Here is a 19,644-nt window from a genome sequence, read left to right as displayed (position 1 = left end):
ACCAAACTTTAAAATATCTTAAAAACTATATGAACCTATTATATGTTGATAAATTGAACAGAAATAATGGAGTCAAGTAGCACAACCTAATGGGTAATTGTTAGTTGTTAGTTGTTCTATGTCCCAGAACAATGTGAGTTGACTGCGTCGCTAGTTACATGTGTACAAATACTCAAAGACATAAAGTGGGTCGAGGGGGAATTGGGTGGTACATGCAACCGCGACTCTTTGGCGGCGGCATCTTTCAACTGTCGGCGGCATCCCGACTATGCAGCAGCAGCAGCTCCCAGCTCCCAGCTGGGTCTCCAAAGTTCCAGGCCCGATCCCCATTCCCATAACCATTCTCGACTCAATCGCAGTGCCGGTGCTGGAACTTCCGAACTAATTACATTGCAAAATACCTGAAATGTTGCGAACGGCAGGAAATCAGCGAAACGGGAACGGTGCTCAGTTTTCTGGAAAGGTTCTGTACTGACTACTGGCTTCCTGAGTGGGTTTCGGTGGATCCGGTGATCAGATCAGAGCTCTCGGCTGGCCGGAAATATGCATGGCTTGGCCAGAGCTTTTGGCCAGCTCTCTGCGGCTCCAACTGGGCGCAAAAAACAAGCGAAAAATTTGAATTTGCTCTCGTCAGTGTCAGGAATTGGAAGATCCCCACCTCCAAGCGGGAATATACATATATCTCGGGTAGGCCCCTGCCATCCCCCGACCCAAAACAAAAAGCGTGTGCAGCGGAGCAGAGAGCTCGGAAATTAATTCAGTTGCAGGCCAAGGCGCGTATTTCTGCCGTTGTGTTTGCTTTGTTTCCATTTCGCCACCGTCGCACTCACGGGTCAGTTGGGATCGAATCCCGGGTTCAGATGCCTCTCCTATAACCCCTCCGCTTGGAAATGTCGACTCTACATATATAATAGGCGTGACAAGCGCGTTACGCTCCGCTGACGCCCAAAATAATCAAAGACTTGAGTCGAGACGATGGCGATGACGATCAAGTTGTGGGGGGTGGAGATGGGCGTACACTGATGGCCTTAAACAGTCCATTAAAATAATTGTTTATATAAATAATAAAAAAAATTGACTTTTATATAAGCTAACTTTATGATGGGAACTAAGTAATCGATTTGAAATCCTTTCTAACCAAGTTTTGTAGGATACGATTTTTTTTTTAGAAACATGAGCCGCTTATATAAAAAATATTTTTACCTAGTTAGTAATTTTAATAGATCTCATTTAAAAAGTATTAATTCTCAAAAAACAATAGTAAAATGTTAGTATACAATATCTTGGACTTATTTATTTTAAATATTTTTTATTTTTCCCAGTGTAGTGGGAGTAATGAAGATGGGATTTGAGTAGCGGGTGTACAGGAGGTGGAGGAGCTATGATAATTACACCGTGTCAGACGTGAAATTTCTGTTTTTTGTTGCTCATTCCCATTTCTTTAATTTTTTGTTGGTCGCTTAACGAGCTCATCTCAGAGGCACTCCGAAAAATGTACCAGAATGTCTTGTGGAATGAGATATAATGAACGATAATGAACTCAGGGCGGCTCAGGTGAACTTCGGCGGTAGAGGTTAACTAAAATAATAAGATGAGAGAACGAGGGTGTTGAGAAAACGTAGAATACTTTACATATTTATTTTTTTAGGGTCAAGACAAAAAAAACCCTACTAGAAAAACATTAAACCAAGTGATAATTACAATTTTTATTTGATTTTAATCAAACTGATTTTTAATATCATCCGATGCCTCGAAACCACCTGTAATGCCAAACTGAAGGAGTATGAAGAGGTACGATATAATGGCAGACAGGATGAGGAGGATGAACTCGTTGTTCAGATGAAAAAATCCCAGTACTTTGATCTCCAGTCTCTGTGTTTGCAGCTGACTGAGAAAAGTTTCAACCTGGAAAAGGTATAAATTCTTATAAATATATTTTTAAAGGACAACCACTTACACTCTTATCCCAACGCTCATCAATATCACTGCAAACTATTTCCAGGGGCAATCTCTTGGGTTTCTGCGACTCCCGCACCGTATAATCTGCACACATAATGAGCAAAACCAGATTGGCCAACTTTACAAAAGCTATGACCAGTGAAACCAGAGCCACTTCATCGTCATTGAGATAGTGCAGAATATATTGGTATAGCATTAGGCAAATGTTGATAAAGTTGTAGTAAACATAGAAGAGGATTTGCCACTGCAACATCCGGCGAAAGGAGACAGTCACTTGGTAGAGTTCACTGTAGATGGCGGCACATTCGTCCAACTCATCCGAAAAATCGCACAGCAGACGCATCCTGCGATACTTGCTCATGCGACTTCCTTCCTCCTGCGACTCTATGGGTTCCATTCGCTTCAGCATGGTCATGATATTGGCAGCCATATGTTCGTACAGGATTCCCGAGACCAAAAATCCCAGGAAGCAGGCATCCAGGACGAAAAGCGTTCCAAGCCACATGTATATGCTGAAACATACTGCCACCATTCGGCCGATATCCTCGAAGTGTTCGGCTTTTAGCAGCGGAATTAGTTCGTGGAAACAACCGCACAGGGTCAGGAACAACTTGAGCAAAAAGAAAACCACAAATTTCGGTGGAAACAGGTGCTGCAAACGCGTAGTCGAGCATATCCTTTGGTAAAGGGCCAAGTATCTATTTATCACCTCCCGAAATTCGCCCTCTCCCTTTGCCTGGATGATAAAGGATACGACGGCCAAAATGGATACCGAAAGCGACTGAGCCAAGGCAAATAGATCGGCATAGCTCTCCAGTCGTTTGCCCACAACGGATGCGCTTAGCAATGGCCATACTCCTGCGTAAGTGAAGACCACCAGACAGCGCCACAGGATGCTGAGGATGCGATTACTACTGCCTCGTCTTGGGGGCTTCAGCTGTAGCTTCTCCCGGTCCAAGTTCGAGGAAAGCAGCGAGAGACCGCGGGCAAAGCGATATAGCCACACCAGCAGGAATCGCGACCAGCTCTCCACTCTTTTCCCGGCCATGGCCGAGGACCAACTGAACCGAACCGAAGACTGGCTAATGACATGTCCAGGTCCTTTCGTCCCGGCGATTGCGATAAGGTCTCCCCGTCTCTGCTGCTGCTGCTGTTGATTTTATTAATTGAATGTGTGGATATCGGCAATTGCCATTCACGCTCCACTGAGTGCCTCGCTGACTGATTTGCCCCAAGACCAACAATCGGAACTCAGAACTTGGGCCTATCGATGATGATGGACAGGCCAGCCCCGGGACCCAAAGGCAGTCCCAGATCCACTTGGGCACTTCGACGGGCCCTGTTCTTGCCCTACAGGCACACTGGCCCGCAACAGATGGTGCTCGAGAAATAAAACCATCATCGGCACAAAAGAAATGGGCGTAAATTGATATTTATGCCCGTGTCAATAAAGTTGTTTTCGGTGATGGACAGCCGAATTTCTCTTCGGAATTTTGTAATGAGGTGAATGGACGAAAAGTTTGGAAAATTTATTTCTATGAAATAATCGAAAAATCAATCTCATGAAATTATGATACTAGGGATAACCTTTTTAAAAATATTTAAAAGAACAAAAAAAAAAAGAAAAGATACAGCTTACCTTAAGTTTTAACTCTAATTCATATATGATACTTTATTTTATGATTTATTAAATATTATTTTACTAAATGTTTGGAATTATCAAGCGAAAAAAAGTTATCAATCAATCTCTTTTTGAATATTTCTTGTTTAGTATATTATTAAGAGCTATTAGTTACGTTAATTCTACTCATTATCTAGATTCTCCTAATTCGAGTGCTAACACCTGATTACTCGAATACAAGTTTGAAAGCCAATAATTAGCTATTCATTAACCTACATAAATTACAACAAATTCTGCCAGACAAGACAATTAGGCAAAACTGTAATTAAATGCTTTTGCATGTTTTTATTTACGTGCAAATTGTAAATTAAATTGGTCCATAATGCGGTTATTCCACTACATTGTTCGGGTCATTCATTAGTAGGGGGATTCCCTAAACTGTTGAATTGCTGAATTGTTGAATTTTGGTCAGCTGTTAATCAGCTGTTCCATACAAAGTCAACTTTCAGAAATTTCAGCAATTCATCAGCCTCGGGGCTGCTGAAAATGTTGTTGAATTGCTGAAAAGCCAGAGTTGTCACCTTTTTTTAAAAGTCGTGGCAACTCTGTAACATTTTAGTATCACCAGTACGCATTATTTATTTTAAAATCAACTTAGAAAGCATATTTGTGGTTCTTTTTACCTTGGTAACACTTTTAGACAGTAACTAGCAATAATAAATCAAATTTTACATGCTTTAAGTACCGTGAAATTTTTCAACAAATAACAGCTGTTTGAAAATTCAACAGGAGTCATTTTGGGTCGTTCCCTTAATTGCTGAAATTTTTTGTTGAATTTTCAACAATTCAGCAATTCAACAGTTTAGGGAATCCCCCTAGTGCAATTTTTTCTCAGCATATACAATTTTACGTAGGTGCGAGCAAGACAGATATATGTCGGCTGCAATAAGCAATCAATGAGCAAATTGTAAAAACTGATGGGCACTTTTGGTATTTTTTTTTTAGTATTGTAAAATGCCTCAATACGGTACTACCTGAACCGATGAGCAATGAGCAAAATTGAATCTAAAAAGTACAATTTTGCTCATTTATTAGAGCTACTGTGAAATGGGATCAATAATAAAAATTGATTTGATTTTTTTTGGTTGAATTGCCAAACCTTTTGCGTCTAATAAGGTGCTATAAACAAATATGAACAATACAAAAATTATTTTAGTGGCCTAATTACTCCGTTGCCAACTAAAAATAACTCGCATATTTCTATATAAAGGCATAACTGCGTCTATAAATTTATATAAAATTGCCTTCCTAAAAATTAATGCCGGGTATGATAAAATTAAAAACAATTACAGATGTACTTTAAACAGCCCAAAACAATTTAAAAACACTATTAATTTTACAGCCTTCAACCTTAATGATTTAACCAGTCAAAGTTATTTGAATTATAAAGTTTAAATTTAACGTCTAAATTTTAAGTGACCATGCCATCTTATCCAAACAAATCCCAAAAATAGCATATATATTTGTCCCTTTTTTAAGCCTCCAATGAATGCTCTAATGAATGACCCGAACAATGTAGTGGAATAACCGCATAAGTAGAATATATTTATTTTTGAATTTAATTGTAAGTAATAACGGAGTAATCAAAAACAAACAGGATTATGAGGTAAAACTAATTAAGTAAAATGGGTCTTTAGTTATCTATAATTAATAAAATTAAATTGTACGATCGCCTCTCGAGTAAATATTACAAAATCGTTTACGAGCTCGGGTAAAGTAAACAAGGGATCACCATTAAATATGTCATATTTCGTTATCAAGAGAATCCAGTTTACTGGCGTTCTGAAACCTCGACCCGTTTTCCTCGTTCGTTTCCATTTAAATCGCTTCAGTTTGCAGCACATCGGCTTCAATGTGCAATTCATTTGATTTTCCCTTAACGCTTCAATGCGAATTTCATTTCAATTTCAATTCACTCGTGGGCAATTAGTAAGGCGATGACTTCTCCGGCTGAATGTTTTTTTGTTGTTGTTGCTGTGGAAATGGAAATCGGAGGAGTGGGAGTCGCAGTCGGAGTAGGAGTATGTGGAGCTGTGTTCCCACTCCCATTTTCCATTTTTCCCCCACTCCCAATCGGATTGCAAGTTGCCAAACACGTTTGCCGGGCATTAGAATAGCTCCACTCGGAGTCAACGAACTCGCAGCTGTACGAGTTGTTTTTATACAATATCCCAGCTAGAAGAACCAAGAAGGAAGTCGTGAGCCTCGAGAGCCTCTGAATTGCTGAACAACTGGCAATAGAAAAACAACGGAGTCAACAGTCTTCGGCAAATCCAGTTGGGAGCCGCGAGTTGCGAGCTGCGAGTTGCGAGTTGCTAGTTGCAAGTTGCAGACAGCAACATCGGCGATCAGCAACCAGCAACAGGTCTAGTCCTGCTCCGATCAACAGCAACTATAGCCACTTTAACTTTAACAACCGATGTGGATGAGGAGCTGCTCCTCCTCTTGGCTCTTGGCTCGGCTCGAAATGGGCGTGCAACAAGCCTGGGCCCCCAATAACTGGTTTTCCTAGATAGATATAGACAGATAACACCGGCTAGAAAGTCGCTGCCCGGCTCCAGGTCTCCCAGTTTCCAAGTTTCCAACTGCAACAGCATCCTGCAACCAGTTTACGTACAGTTCGCGTCCGTGTTATTACAGTCCCAAGTACATGGAGTAATTGCATGGACCATGGAGCAGGCCTGACCCCAGTCTTAGTCTTCAGTCCTCAGTCCTCAGTCTCCAGTCCCTGTGATGACCAAGCTGATGATGGGGATCGCTGTTGGGTTGGGGCTGCACCGGAACAAATTAAAATTGATTTACTTGTTTTTAAACAAAAAGCTAAACGAATGGTGAAGGCTGAATGACTAATAAAAATCCTATTACTTAGAATATCTGATTTTTAGATATCATAAAATGTATCCTATACAGAAAATAATGTGTCCCAGAAGCTTTGTTTTATTCTAAGCATTATTATAAAATCAAAGTATGATAAAAACATTATTTTAATGACTTTGTTTTTCTTATTATCCTAAATTATTTGTTACATTCATTTAAAAGTCTATAAATTTTAAGTTTTTTTATAGAACTACTAATAACATTATTTACAGTATAATTGGTAACTTTTTGGTTCAATAAATATTCCGTTTTCCAATCATTTTATTAATTTTCTATACCAAATTACGTATTATCTTTTTTCTCTCCGTGAGTTTTTATAGTATGATGCTAGAGCTGCTGCATCTGCGCATCGGGCAATGAACTGCTGGAAAGACAATAGGAGCAGGTCCATAACAGCCAAGCCCTGATCTCGGACAGGGTCCCAATCTATAGCTTTGGATGCTTATGCTCGATGCTGCTGCTGTTGTGTTGTTTTGCTAAATTGGAAATAATTGCCCCGAGGCAGCGGGCAGAATTGCACGTGTGCACTTGTCAGGGGCGATGGGAAAACATAGTTTTAAGGGGTATTATATTTGTTGGAAAAGATTTTTAAATTTATTTTCGGATGTCAACCACAGGTTTGGGGGCGTAATCTCAAAATCGATATCTACAAAAAAAAAAAAACAAAAAAAAGATCTCAAAGTTAAAATTCGTTATTGAAATCAAAACAAAAGTGCACTCTAGTTTGTTTTTATGACGTGAAGTGATCTTGAAGATGAGACGAATTTAAATTTATACAGTTTTTAGAGGATTTGGGGCAAATTTTGAGAACGAAAGTATTGATTTAAGTACTACCAGATACATTTTTTAAGTGGTAATGACAATTATAAGGAAAGTCCGGTTCTAGTTTATCGACCCGGATTTTGTGATATAAAATCTAAAAGTATCTTTTAGAGTTCAGGTTATTTTTAGCCGAATAAAGTTCAATGTATGCGGTCAATTAGAATAAGTATGCTTCAAAATTTAAGGGGATTGTTTGGAGCCCCCGTCACCCCCTTTTTGACACCCGCCCTTGTCAGTTGTTGTTGATGCTTTTGCTGCTGCTGTTATCATTGTCATCGGTAATTCTTGTTGTTGCTGTTGTCCGCTATGACATAAAGTAATTCAAGAGAGTGAGTGGAGCAAGGAGAGCGGATCTGAGCGGAAGATCCGCGTGCGGAGCCAACAGGCGAGCGAATCTGCAAAAGCAAACACAATGAGCAACAACAAAAAAGCGGAGAGTCGCGGAAAATAATAATAACAATAAAGTCGTACGGCACAATAAAAAAAGTACTGGAAAGGTTCAACGACATTAGGAGATTAGAGAGCATTCACATGCGACTACGCAACGCCAGAAACAACAAAAACAACACGTAGGAGAGAGTGGATACCATATGCACATTTAAATATGTAAGTGACGGAGAGAGCAGAGGAGAGGAGAACGAAAAAAGAAACAACAACGACAAACGCATAGAGCACGAAAACAACAAAAACGAACAGGCAAAACAAAAAAGTCATCGACATCACATGGATTTTTATGTTGATGTTCGATGGGCGGCGACCGGGGGGTTAAGTGGGGGGAGGGGCAGCCAGGACAGGGGCGGGGAGCAGGGGGCAAGAGGGGACGGGGCGAGTCAGGGACAGGAACATCAACAACAACAACAAGGGACACAGAAACAGAGACAGCGACAGGAAAATGTTTTTCATTGTCTATGCCCGTTGGAGAAAAACTAAAAGCAGCCAGATGGAGCCAAAGTTGGATAGCTGGTGCACTGTAAAAAGTATTGGGTACCCAGCTCTGTATACTATTTGATACGATTGAGATAGATCGTAAAATATTTGAAATGTAATAAGTGGCAACACAAATTATTTATTTTAGGTAATCAAAAAACTTAAAAAATAACTTTTAAAAAGGTAATAATTTTTTTTCTTTCTATAAAAATTCCTTGTCTATTTAGGGCCATTTTCTCGTCCGTTTGTTAAATTTAAAGTAGAGTTAAAACCTTAAAATCGTTAATTGCTTAAATATAACTAAGATCTTTTCGTAATAACTTTCATCAACGAAAGATTTTCATGTTTATTTATCATACCTTTATACTTTTCTTTTAATACAGCTTCTTTGTTCAATTGGAATGATGTAAGGCCCTATAAAAAGTCAGAAAAATTGGTTCATTTGTAAATTTTTTTTGTGAACCGATTAAAGATCATTGAACTGAGCCGAGAAAGGTTTAATGGGAAATAAAAATAAAACTGGATCATAAATTTCAGTGTAGGAGTTGGAGTCATTACAGTTGCGGGAGACATGCCCCATGCGTTTGCATAAGCAGCACCAGCAACAAAAAGACAGAAATAGGAAAGAGCAGAAAGTAGGGGAGTGGGTTGGAGTGAGAGGGGGAGTGTATAAAGGCAGCCCATGCTAATGCAGTGCCACCTCCTCCCTCATAACTCTGCTGCACCCCCCACTGCCACCACCCCTTCGACTGCTGCTTCCCATTTTGGCGTGTGTTGCACAAAATGCCTCACTTGAATGCGCCGCTATTTTCAGCCCAACAGCCAAACAGATACAGCTCCACATAAAGATCTCGATCTCGATCCCGATCCAGATCCAACCCCTGCATAGCTGGCAGGGCTAGAAGTCGCCGGCATTTGCTTACACTCAATTTGGATATTTAATTACGAGTGCGGATGGGAAATCTTCGGCCCCATCAGTCGCCTGGTGGTCGTCAATAAAAAAAGTTGGAAGTAGAAAGGGGAAAACTCGTAGTGCCGACCTATGAATACCTTTTTACAGAAAAAATTTTGGGTTAGGGGTCAAAAACCAAAAAAAAAAAGAATTGGTAAGAATTAGAAGTAAAAGATCTTATAAAATAAATAGATTGTTCAATATATAAAGAAATATTGTATACCCTTATTTTAACAGAACACTCAAATTTTAATATTTTTAATTCTTAAAAAAAAGCTAAATATGTTTGATTTAATATTCCATCGCATTACAACCTTTCTCATCATTGCTTCTCCCATTTAAGCCACAAACCCAATATACCCACCACCAAAACCAGAAAAGGGTTAAATCCCAAGTGCAGCCTCTCTGTTCGATTTGATTAGGTTTTCAAAAATCAATTCTCCAAAAGACAACGGAATTTATTTGTTTTGCCGCCTGTGTGAGAAAATAAACACGGAGCATCCCAGTATCAGACGAGAGTCTTGGCCACAAACTCGGTGAATAGTGGCGATAAGGGGGTGAGTAAAGGGCTCGGAGTGCGGAACCTGATCCCTGGGACTTTCTTTCTTTCCAACCATCCAAGCGTCTGTCTCGCCTTTGTTTGTTATCACTTGAAGTTTGAGCAGTTTTACGAATTGATTAAGGCGGCATTTGTTTACGAGCAACAGGTAAACAGTGAGAGAAATGGGGAAGACAAAGGGAGAATCGGTTGGGAAAAGGGGAAGAAAAGGGGTCCCCGAGAAGATCAGAGAGGGGGAGAAGTTTCGGGAAGCCGACAAACTTTCCGTTTAAATGCTTTTACAGTTGAATTGCAAGCATGTTCTGAACGGCTGTTTTACCAGGTACCTGGAACTTATGGGTATATTGGATATCATGACGTATGATGTATTTTAAAAATTGTAGGAGCAACCTTAATAAATTATTTATTTTAATCGTAGGTACTCTTTTGAATTTAAACTATGCTTAAACAAAATGAATTAAATCTTTAAAAAATATTATAAATAATCAGATATTAAACCCGTGTCATGGGTATTTCTTGGTACGAAAAGGGTTTATTTTGGATTTTTGGGATTGCTTCTTTTTGTGTAATATTCTACCTCTCCGCTTTAGTTGGACTCGGATCGGTTCTGTGCTGATTAACCAAAGCATGACGACTGACTGACTGACGAGGCCAGCCCAGAACACCTGACAATTTGTTAATGAGAGCAACATCAGCAGGGCTCAAAGGCGGCAGGAAGCCAAGCGATAAAGCCAAACCATACCAAACCGAACCGAAAAAAAGCGAGAATGATCCAAAAAACGAGGAGGAACCAAAGCAAGCGCAACGGATGACGGATGTCCTGCAGCGGGGAGTAATGGCCAAAACGAGTCAGAACAAAACGGAACGGAGAACGTAACTAACTGCAGTAAAAATGTAAATAATGCAAAACATTTTCTCACCGCGTTTCGCTGCGCCGCACTTTTCAGGCTTCCCCACAATTCGCAATATATCTTTTCTTTTTGCCTTATTTTTTACCTCGATAAACCCCTCTCTTTCCGCCGGAAGGGAACTTGTTTCATGGGAAATTAAATGCAAGTGCTATTGGCAGAAACGAAAAGAACAAATCATGTGAGAGATCAGCGGAGCTTTCTAATTGCGATGACAGTCAAAACATGCAGCAGCTGTGAGATACAAGATACAAGATACACGATACCAGATACAAAATGGATAGATGGATGGCTGGATGGATGGATAGCTGTCCAGGCTCAGGACACAACATATGGACGCAGAAACTGAGATGACCTTTTTTCCAATAATAAATGGATATGCATATATATCCCTGTAGCGTCTGCTGGTGTGTGCACTTCCCCCTGCCCAACCCATTTGTAGTGAAATTTAATCAAGCGTTTAATGCCAAGGTGGAACGTCCAGGGAATATAATACACAGGCCATGAGGAGTGATCATAAGGGAGGGGAGGATGCACTCAGAGAAAATACAGTTTTCTTATTTTGTTTTCAGATAAATACAGTCAAACTTTTCTATTTCATAGCTTGAAGTCTCTGTACATACTTCAAAACTTATTTAAATTAACCATCGAAAAATCAAAAAGCTTTTTTATTGGACTATAATTTTCAAGTTTAACATCGCCAAGAAATAAAAATTACCCATTTACAATCTATAAATCACCTTATAAGCTATTTTATCTTCATGGAAATCAAAATATGTTCAGCTTACTATTAAACATTATTATTTTGATTTTCTCTTTAGTTACAATCAACAAACTATTAATGTAAATATTTAATAAACAAATTAAGCAGCTGACGTGTGTAATTTAGATACATGCACAATACCCCTTTGCTAATAAAGCGTTAACAACTTGGTAAAATATGTGTTTAGATATTTGATGGTTTATAACAAGTGATGATCTTCTCACTGCATTTTATTATAACCGTTTATTACGAAACTTATTATTGGCCATTATATCTCATTTACTCGAGAGATTGAACAAATAAGATATGCGTAGGATTGCTTAAAAACACTTGTATTTTATTTATTCATGACCTTTGATATATTAAGACTATATTTAAGATCGTACAAAACATTTTCGCCAGTGCATTGAGGGTGGATGAGGGGCTTGGCCCGAGCGAGGGCGTTTTTAGTGATGCTGAACCGGGTTCTACTGGGTTGGGTCGGTTTGGTTTGGTCGGGTTTTCTGACTGCTTGATGTGCCTGTCATATGTCAGTCCGTCTCTTCTTCTTGTCCTCTCACCTACGACGCTGGTTAATGACATTTTGCAGTTAATTGCTGCCGCTGCTGCTGCTGCTGCTCCTGCCATATGGGCCATGGTCATGGCTTGGACTGAGTTTGGGATCGAATCCGAGATCGGGGGCCTGGAGTTTAGGCATGGTAAACGAATATGCGTCTGTATGCTGCGTGATGCATTTCCAGGCAATGTAATTTGACTACATTAACTGAATATGCCATAACATGATCAGGCGAAAAGAGAAAGGCCCAAAGGGGCTGGGAAGTCGCAGGGAGTGAGGGAGGGTTTCGACCTCTAATGATGCTGTGTCAGTCCCTAATCCCATCAGACTCAATGCCAAGTACAGTTTCGGGGGACTGACAAACGGAGTGCTTGAGCACAGAACCTTTTAGTTTAAAATAAGAAAATCCTATTGGAACCTTAAATTGGATCGATCTTATGTTCCTTAAGTGAGTACAAGAATGTTATCGGTTTATGACAAGGAAATAATCTTTAAGATAATATATATTTTGTGGGCTCGACACTCAATTCTTTCTTTGATATTAACTTATTTGGACTCCCCCATAAGAATCAGGTATCTTTTGATTGCCTTACAAATTCAATTGACATTATCGGATCAGGTTAACGTCATGCTACTATTGTGGAGAATCCCCCGACCATCCTTATCTTTCTGGTGCACTCTTCTTCATCTGGTAATATCTGGCAATATCACTACGGTGACAACTCGAAACATAAATCAGCTAATAGGAAAACAATCACAATATCCAACTATGTTAAACAAGAATGTTTATCAATATGTGATGAAATTAATAATATTTTTATGATCCTCAATGCATTTAAATCTGACATTTTGGATTGCCGCACAATATCAACTGTCATTATCGGATCATTTGGATGACAGGCTACTATTGTTGAGGATCCCCCAGTCTTTTCTTATCTTTTTGGCGCGCACTTTTCCCCTGGAAAGGCAGCAGGTAATATCCTAGAGACAACAACAAACAGGAATCAGATCCAAGTAGGCAGGTACATGCAGAAAGAGAGGGGAGAACTCTGGGCGTAGGACGTCGGTCTTCGGTCGTAGGACGTAGGACGCAGCGTAACCGGCAATATATATTGGCAGCAAACCAGTTTTTATAATGTCAATTCGAATCCTACACGTTCATGTCCATCCACACGCATTAAGCGCGACAGTCGCAAGTCCAAATGATGACGATCACCGGCGACAGAGAACGAGGATCGGCGACGGGAAAGAGACGGGGCTATCGAGAGAGAAAGAGACGGGGCTACAGGGTTAGGGGATAAGGCATACAAGGAACTGCGAAAGGTACGGGGACGATCGTTGGCGTTGAATTTGATTTTGATTTCACCTGAGTGGCTGAGCCTTTTTCCCTGCCCTTTTGTTGCTCCACCTTTTGTCGAGTTTATTTTTGTTTTTTACTTCTGCTCCGCTTGCCGGGTTCCTTTTTTTGTTGTATTTTTTATTGTCAACCAACGCAGCAAACAAATGCAAAGCAACGACCTACGACTTCTTAACGTGAGTTGTGTATTGTCCTTTGTTTTTGTCCTTTTTTTTTTAGGTACAGTGGTTATTGGATAGGGATTTTGATATATTACTTTAAAAGCTCCCAGTACTAAGAAGGCTTTAAAATATATTTATAATATTTAAACTCTATAGGATATACATTTTTTTTATAATTTTTAATCAGTGTTTATTCATTGTTTTATAATGAAAAATTTGTTTGATGTACGGAAATTATTTCAACATGGAGAATAAGTGTTTATTATATATGTATAATTCCATATTTTTGAACACAATGTTATTTTACAAAACAATTTATAATTTTTTTATAAATCTTTTTATTAATTTAAAGACTTGTTAATAGCACCAGTTTACAAAAAAAAATTCGATGAAATACGCACTTAAGGAAACCTTTGTTTTTCGGTATCTTTCTGATCCTAGAGGATTCGATGGTACAATGAAATGGGAGTATCTTTTGAGGTGACCACTGTGGGTATTGCTGCTCATTAACACTTGTTTTTTTTGCTGCTCATCTCGAAATGGTTGTTGTTGCTCATCCTTTTTCAGTTGGTTTGTAGTAATATTGCCATATTGAGTTCATTTTCATCAGCTCTTTCTTCATCTGGCTGATGTTTCTGTGTTTGTTGGCCTGTTGTTTCTGTTCTACCTTATCTTTATGTTGTTGCAGTTCGTTCTGCGGTGGTTGTTGTTGTTCGAGGTTTTGTAATTGATGATGTTTATGTTTGAGTATTGGCCCCTGTCCCCACCCCCACCCCTTTCCCCACCCCCTTTTCGGAGCTGATTTAAAGATTACGCACCTACGGGTTTCTTCTTTATTTTCTTTCCTTTAACTCAGGGAGTTTGTGTGTGGGTTTTCCTTGACTTCGGTTGAGGGACTCCTGTGTGTGCCCGGCATATTAATGCCAAGATCTTAATTTATTCTAATGGGTTTATCAAATGCTATGGGGTAATAATAATAATAATAGATAAAGTTGAATGGCGCGCAAAGAGAAGTAATGGGAATAATATGGTAATATTCAATGGGCTGCGAACGAGCATAGCGATAAAGCAAGTTGATAAAGGTTCCGTAGTGGAAATCCCTTCCATAGCACTGGAATCGTTTATTTCTGGTAAGCAAATCGTGTATTGCTGAGAAAGAAAAGGTTTACCACCAAGTTGGTGAATGGTTAAAGATATCACATAACTTGTACAACTGGAAAGTGTTCGAATTTCGAATGTGAAATATCCCACAATAACGTTATGCACTTGCGTACCGCGTAAATATTTGCCGACTTCACTCAAGCGGAAACAATTCAGTGTGCAATGAATTATCTTACTTTCAAGCAAATTTATCAACCATGCAGTAGGTATTTATCAAATGAAAACAAGTGCTCTTTGCAGATAAGTCAAACAAATAAAAACCTATACAAAACATTCCCAAAGAGAAAGGAACAGGTAAACATGTTTACGTATTTTGCGTCTTATTAAAAATTTTACATTTCTGCCAAAAGAATTTATATTAATTAATATTTATAAAATTACGATGTAGTTATTAGTCCTCTTACTTTTAATATATAGATTATAGGGCATTATAAAATTCTCTATTCGAAGTCTAACATTTAATGTGAAATAAAAATTCACGTAAATTAATAAGTAATTTTAAAAACATTTGAAATCAGAGGTTATGATATGCGTATATATGAGGTTCTTAGTTCATTTAATCAATATTTAAGAAACTTATACTTGTAATCACTTTTTAAATATTGGCGCCCCACTTAAACAGACCAAACTTTGTATCTTGAAAAACGACAAAGCAGTTTGAAAGTCGATTATTTCTGGTATTTTTCAGCTGGAACCAGTCGATTGATTCCAATAAGCTTTGTTGAATTAAAATGTGACCCAAAAAGGGTAGTTACTTATTGATCTAATATTGGTTTTACTTTAAAGTATGGTTTGTAAATAAAATTGGTTCGAATAATTAATTTAAATGGTGTGCAATGAACTGGTTCACTTTATAAGCCTTGCAGCCCTGGAGTTCTAGTTCTCGACGAACCGGTTCATTTCCAACCAGATCTTTGCCAATCAGAAACGTAACTGTTATTTATACGTTAACGTAACACGGCCCGATGCTATCGAAAGAGACATCGATGTTTTCGCATCTCTGATTTCAATCAATTCCTCACGGGCCGTGTTTGTTTTAAGTTAAAATTAGTAAATTACCCAATGCAATCGACTTGCCAGCCGATTTTGAGTGCGGACCTTGACAATCGTGTGCTAAAGAAATCCGGGAAGATGCCGAAAAGCTGCGGGCGTTGAAAAATCGCTGTGAATCGGTGGGTGAATCGAACATACAAATATATGCGAAATGTTCTAGTGTGTGCCTGTGTGTGTGTGTTGGTGAGGGGGCGGTGTGTGGCTGATAAGGGGGCGTGGACGAGAGGATGCTGGAACATGAGCAATGCAAATCCCTTAGACAAAGAATCAATTTGCCAATTGTGAGGCCCTCGAGAGTCTTACAAGTCCTATTCTTATAGGGTAAATGCATATATCGTGTGTTCTTATGGGAGGGGTTGCCGAGGGGGTGGTGTTTTCTATGGGTGGTAAGGTCGTGTGGAAAGTGTCAAGGCATTTTACAACGGCGGCACACACGAGCAAGGTAAAACCCTCGAGCCCGAATACTAAAACCGAGCCAAAATCACCGCGCCCCATGCGCAGCTTTGCATTAAACATGACTCCAAAAGTCCTTCCCGGGAAATCCCCCATATGCCCCGTCCCGCTCGCACCCTAACCCTCGACTTTTCGTGTGTGCATCGTAAATTGTTGCACATTTAAATATTCATGCAGCCCGGGCAGAAAGCATAGCTTATATTTTTTACGATTACAATTTTGGTACTTTACACGAATTTCGCACTGCGCCTGCGCACTTCAAAATTCCATCTCATTCGCTCTCTCTCTCTCTTGCTTTCTCCTTTTGGATTTTTGGAGTGCCATCAAAGTTTTCGAAAGTGTGTTCAAGTGCTGGACCAAAAGGCATAATAATAGTATGGCCAAGACAATGGTAGCCTCTGTCTCTGTCGCACCTTCCCCGGAACCCCACGGAACCCTGAACCCCAAAGGGCACATTTTGCAGGCCCTGTTGGCTTGTTTACCTTTTCGCCTGACCATCATTTCCGTTGCAAAATTCACTTCGTCCGCAGTGTGGAAACTTCCTTCCTATTAATGGCATTTTCGACAGCATTTTGTGCATTTGAGGTGCTGCCCGCCTGTAGCTGATTGGGGTTTACACCTGATACGAGTGTGATTGACATATCAAAGAAGTCCCCGGCTGACCATTCTCATTTCCGTTGCGACACTCTGAACACCAACGGTCCCTCGAACAGTATTATTGATCAGTTCTAACACATCCCCTAAAGTTACAATACTGAAAAACATTTTAATTTATAAATGAACCTTATCGGTGCTATTGCTATTAATCATATTATGATATTATCACTACCAATTTTATAGGAAATGCAAAGTATTAATATGCTAATCATTTTTGAGGATAAAGAATATGGTTTAAACAATGTACTTAGCCTTGTACTAGATTTTTTTAATATTGTATGATATCCAATCACATAATGGACTTTTGGCTCCTTTATTGTTTGGTGTAATATAAAAAACACATATAAAATATTAAAAAAAATTCTATATCTACCTTTTACCTTTTTATAATTTTAATTTAACATTTTTGGAACTTTTAAAAAAATCCCACACATTTTCTATAGATTTGTGTGACAGTCCAGAGTACATAAACATATTTTACTGTATCTGGGCCTCAGTATTTTGAAAAAGCTTCTTGACAGCTTCTTAATTAGACGCCAAATAAATCTGATTAGCGGCCTTTGACTAATGGAAAAACTCACCTTTACCATTCCCACCTGTTTTTTTTTCAGCGCCAAATGCATTTTTAACACCGGCAGCAACAATAGCAAAAACAACGCAGTCAACGGCAACAACAACGAAGCAACGACACCAACAACAATAATAATAACAACAAATCATCAGAAGAAACCGAGAAAAAACGTTCAAAGTTTTGGAGTTGCTCACTGGCCGCTTCGTTTTTTGTTTATTTTTTATGTTCGGTTTTGGAGGGCAGTAGGCGACGGGAAATAGAGGAAAAAGGAAAAGCGCCGGGCAAGGAAAACGGAAAACAGGACACAACTCATCAATATTCGAAAAAGCAATTGAGTCGAGGCATCAATTCATCAATTATTCAAAATGACCGAAGACGAAATTCTCTTTGACGACGTCTACGAGCTGTGCGAGGTCATTGGCAAGTAAGTTTCGCCCCTCCGGCTATATCTTCGCCCGATTCTGCCGCTGACAGCTGGCATCCATGGCCATTATCTCATTATGTATTATGTATCCGCCCCGTACGCCCAGCCCATCGCCACCCACACGCAGTAAATCATCCAACTATTGGCCAGGGACCGGAGTTCTCGCTCCCTCCATCCTCATAAAAAACTTTCCAAACGCCGGGCCAACTTTTGCATTATTCAAAAATGTATGGCCAAACATTTTCTGTGTTAGTTACTTTTCCTGTGATCATCATAGTTTAGCTTCAAGTCCATTCACCAAGTTGTCACCATTTTTAAATGGAACTTTGTTGAATTTAGTTTCGATAGCAAAGTATTTCCATGATGTTGGAAATGTGCCATTAACAAAATTGTAGAGTTTATTTACGAAGTAAAATGTGAATCGCATTTTCCCTTTTTTGATCATACACTTACATTTTATTATCTACATTAAGCGCACAGATGAACTTGAATCGCGTTCGCTTTTCTGAATAAACTCGGTGACATCATAGCAAACACAATAACACAATCATTGCTTGACTTTTAATATGCTATTTAGTTAGAATTGGGAAAAATAAAGTTTTTTAAAAATGAAATATGAACGGAAATAAATTTTATTATCCTTAGAAATTAAAATTTCATATTAAAAGCGTAAATTTAATCTACTGAAAAAAGAGTTTATAATGTTTTTATTTTTCTCAACAATATTTTTTGATTTTCATTTTGTCGAAGAAAATATAAAATTTTATTCGCCCCCATTTAGACACAATCAACTTGCAATTGAAGTTTAATCCGAATTTACTTTTTCCCCGCCACCGAAATTCTTTCTTGCAGAGGACCCTTCTCCATTGTGAGGCGATGCATACACAGGGAGTCCAATCAGCAGTTTGCTGTCAAAATCGTTGATGTGGCCAAGTTCACAGCGAGTCCTGGACTGAGCACAGCGGGTGAGCATTTTATATACAATATACATATATATATTCCACTTTTATTCTTGACGGCGGAATGAGACGACCTTGTTCGATTTGGCCCCAGGCTACCGACTACCGGCTACCAACTCCCGACTCCATCGCTGTGTGAATAAATTATAATTAAGCTGCTCAATTATTCAAAATTATGCCGCTGCCACACGTGTAGCACGCCCCCAGGGCTGCCCGTTTGCAAGCCCAAGACGCCAATTAAAAAGAAATTGCTCAAGTGCAAGGGCGCCAGGACCTGAACCTGAATCAGGACATGGACGTGGACGAGGCAGAAGGAGCAGCCATCCGGCCATTGACTAAATGATACATGGCAGGCACATAAGTCAGCGCTAAGTCCATTAGTGCCACTGCCAGCTGGTGTAGTGGGTGGCCGGTAGGGTGGCATTCCCTCCATCTAATGTCAACTAATTGCCGCTGTTTTCCCCGCCCCCTCGCAACGCTCAACGCTCGATTCTCATCCCCATGCCAACCTTCTCCTTCTTGCAGATCTGAAGCGCGAGGCCACAATATGTCACATGCTGAAGCATCCGCACATTGTCGAGCTGCTGGAGACCTACAGCTCCGAGGGAATGCTCTACATGGTCTTCGAGTTGTAAGTTGTCAGGTTCTGGGTGGTTGAGTTGGGGCCCCTCCCTAATATCCTTTCGCTTTGCACTCTCTTGCAGCATGGAGGGCTCCGACTTGTGCTTCGAGGTTGTGCGGCGTGCTGTTGCCGGTTTTGTCTACAGCGAGGCGGTTGCCTGGTGAGAATCGGGAGAAATTCCAACAATCTGCGTTTGTTTTGGTCAAAGGGAATAAATTATTA

General features: G+C 39.6%; 2 protein-coding genes and 1 long non-coding RNA gene across 5 annotated transcripts in view; 2 read left to right on the top strand and 1 right to left on the bottom strand.

The window, feature by feature from the left end:
* Nucleotides 1-1,677: 1,677 nt before the first annotated feature.
* Nucleotides 1,678-3,358, bottom strand: Gr93a (Gustatory receptor 93a). Its single transcript, XM_044394142.2, has 3 exons — nucleotides 3,314-3,358; nucleotides 1,958-3,109; nucleotides 1,678-1,905 (listed from the first exon to the last, which is right to left on the bottom strand). Exons 1-3 carry the CDS (start codon nucleotides 3,356-3,358, stop codon nucleotides 1,717-1,719), a joined length of 1,386 nt encoding a protein of 461 aa, XP_044250077.2. The 3' UTR covers nucleotides 1,678-1,716.
* Nucleotides 3,359-10,369: 7,011 nt separating this feature from the next.
* On the top strand, nucleotides 10,370-11,087 carry LOC138913469 (uncharacterized). The gene is made up of 2 exons (XR_011419236.1): nucleotides 10,370-10,671; nucleotides 10,804-11,087. It is a non-coding gene; the product is annotated as an uncharacterized lncRNA (long non-coding RNA).
* A 4,573-nt stretch (nucleotides 11,088-15,660) lies between these two features.
* CASK (peripheral plasma membrane protein CASK) overlaps nucleotides 15,661-19,644 on the top strand; it is a 42,116-nt gene continuing 38,132 nt past the window's right edge. Inside the window, exons 1-5 of one of the 3 annotated variants that reach the window (XM_070216336.1) lie at nucleotides 15,661-15,855; nucleotides 17,458-17,841; nucleotides 18,694-18,806; nucleotides 19,326-19,431; nucleotides 19,505-19,582. In XM_070216336.1, coding sequence (XP_070072437.1) covers nucleotides 17,783-17,841; nucleotides 18,694-18,806; nucleotides 19,326-19,431; nucleotides 19,505-19,582 — 356 coding nt within the window. In that variant the 5' untranslated portion in view covers nucleotides 15,661-15,855; nucleotides 17,458-17,782. The remainder of the gene's footprint in view (nucleotides 15,856-17,457; nucleotides 17,842-18,693; nucleotides 18,807-19,325; nucleotides 19,432-19,504; nucleotides 19,583-19,644) is intronic. The other 2 variants (XM_070216335.1, XM_017151972.3) reach the window with 2 other exon arrangements.

The sequence above is a fragment of the Drosophila takahashii genome, chromosome 3R (assembly GCF_030179915.1).
Source record: "Drosophila takahashii strain IR98-3 E-12201 chromosome 3R, DtakHiC1v2, whole genome shotgun sequence".
NCBI classification, from domain to species: Eukaryota; Metazoa; Arthropoda; class Insecta; order Diptera; family Drosophilidae; genus Drosophila; species Drosophila takahashii.
Note: the sequence above shows the minus strand (reverse complement) of the source record. Positions and strands in the feature narration are given on the sequence as shown.

Coding starts and splice junctions, on each gene's coding strand:
- Gr93a (XM_044394142.2), bottom strand. CDS start 3,358: ATGGTTTTATTTCTCGAGCACCATCTGTTGCGGGCCAGTGTGCCT. Junction 3,110..3,313: donor TGTTGCGGGCCAGTGTGCCT/GTAGGGCAAGAA, acceptor TAAAATCAACAG/CAGCAGCAGCAGAGACGGGG. Junction 1,906..1,957: donor ATGAGCGTTGGGATAAGAGT/GTAAGTGGTTGT, acceptor TACCTTTTCCAG/GTTGAAACTTTTCTCAGTCA.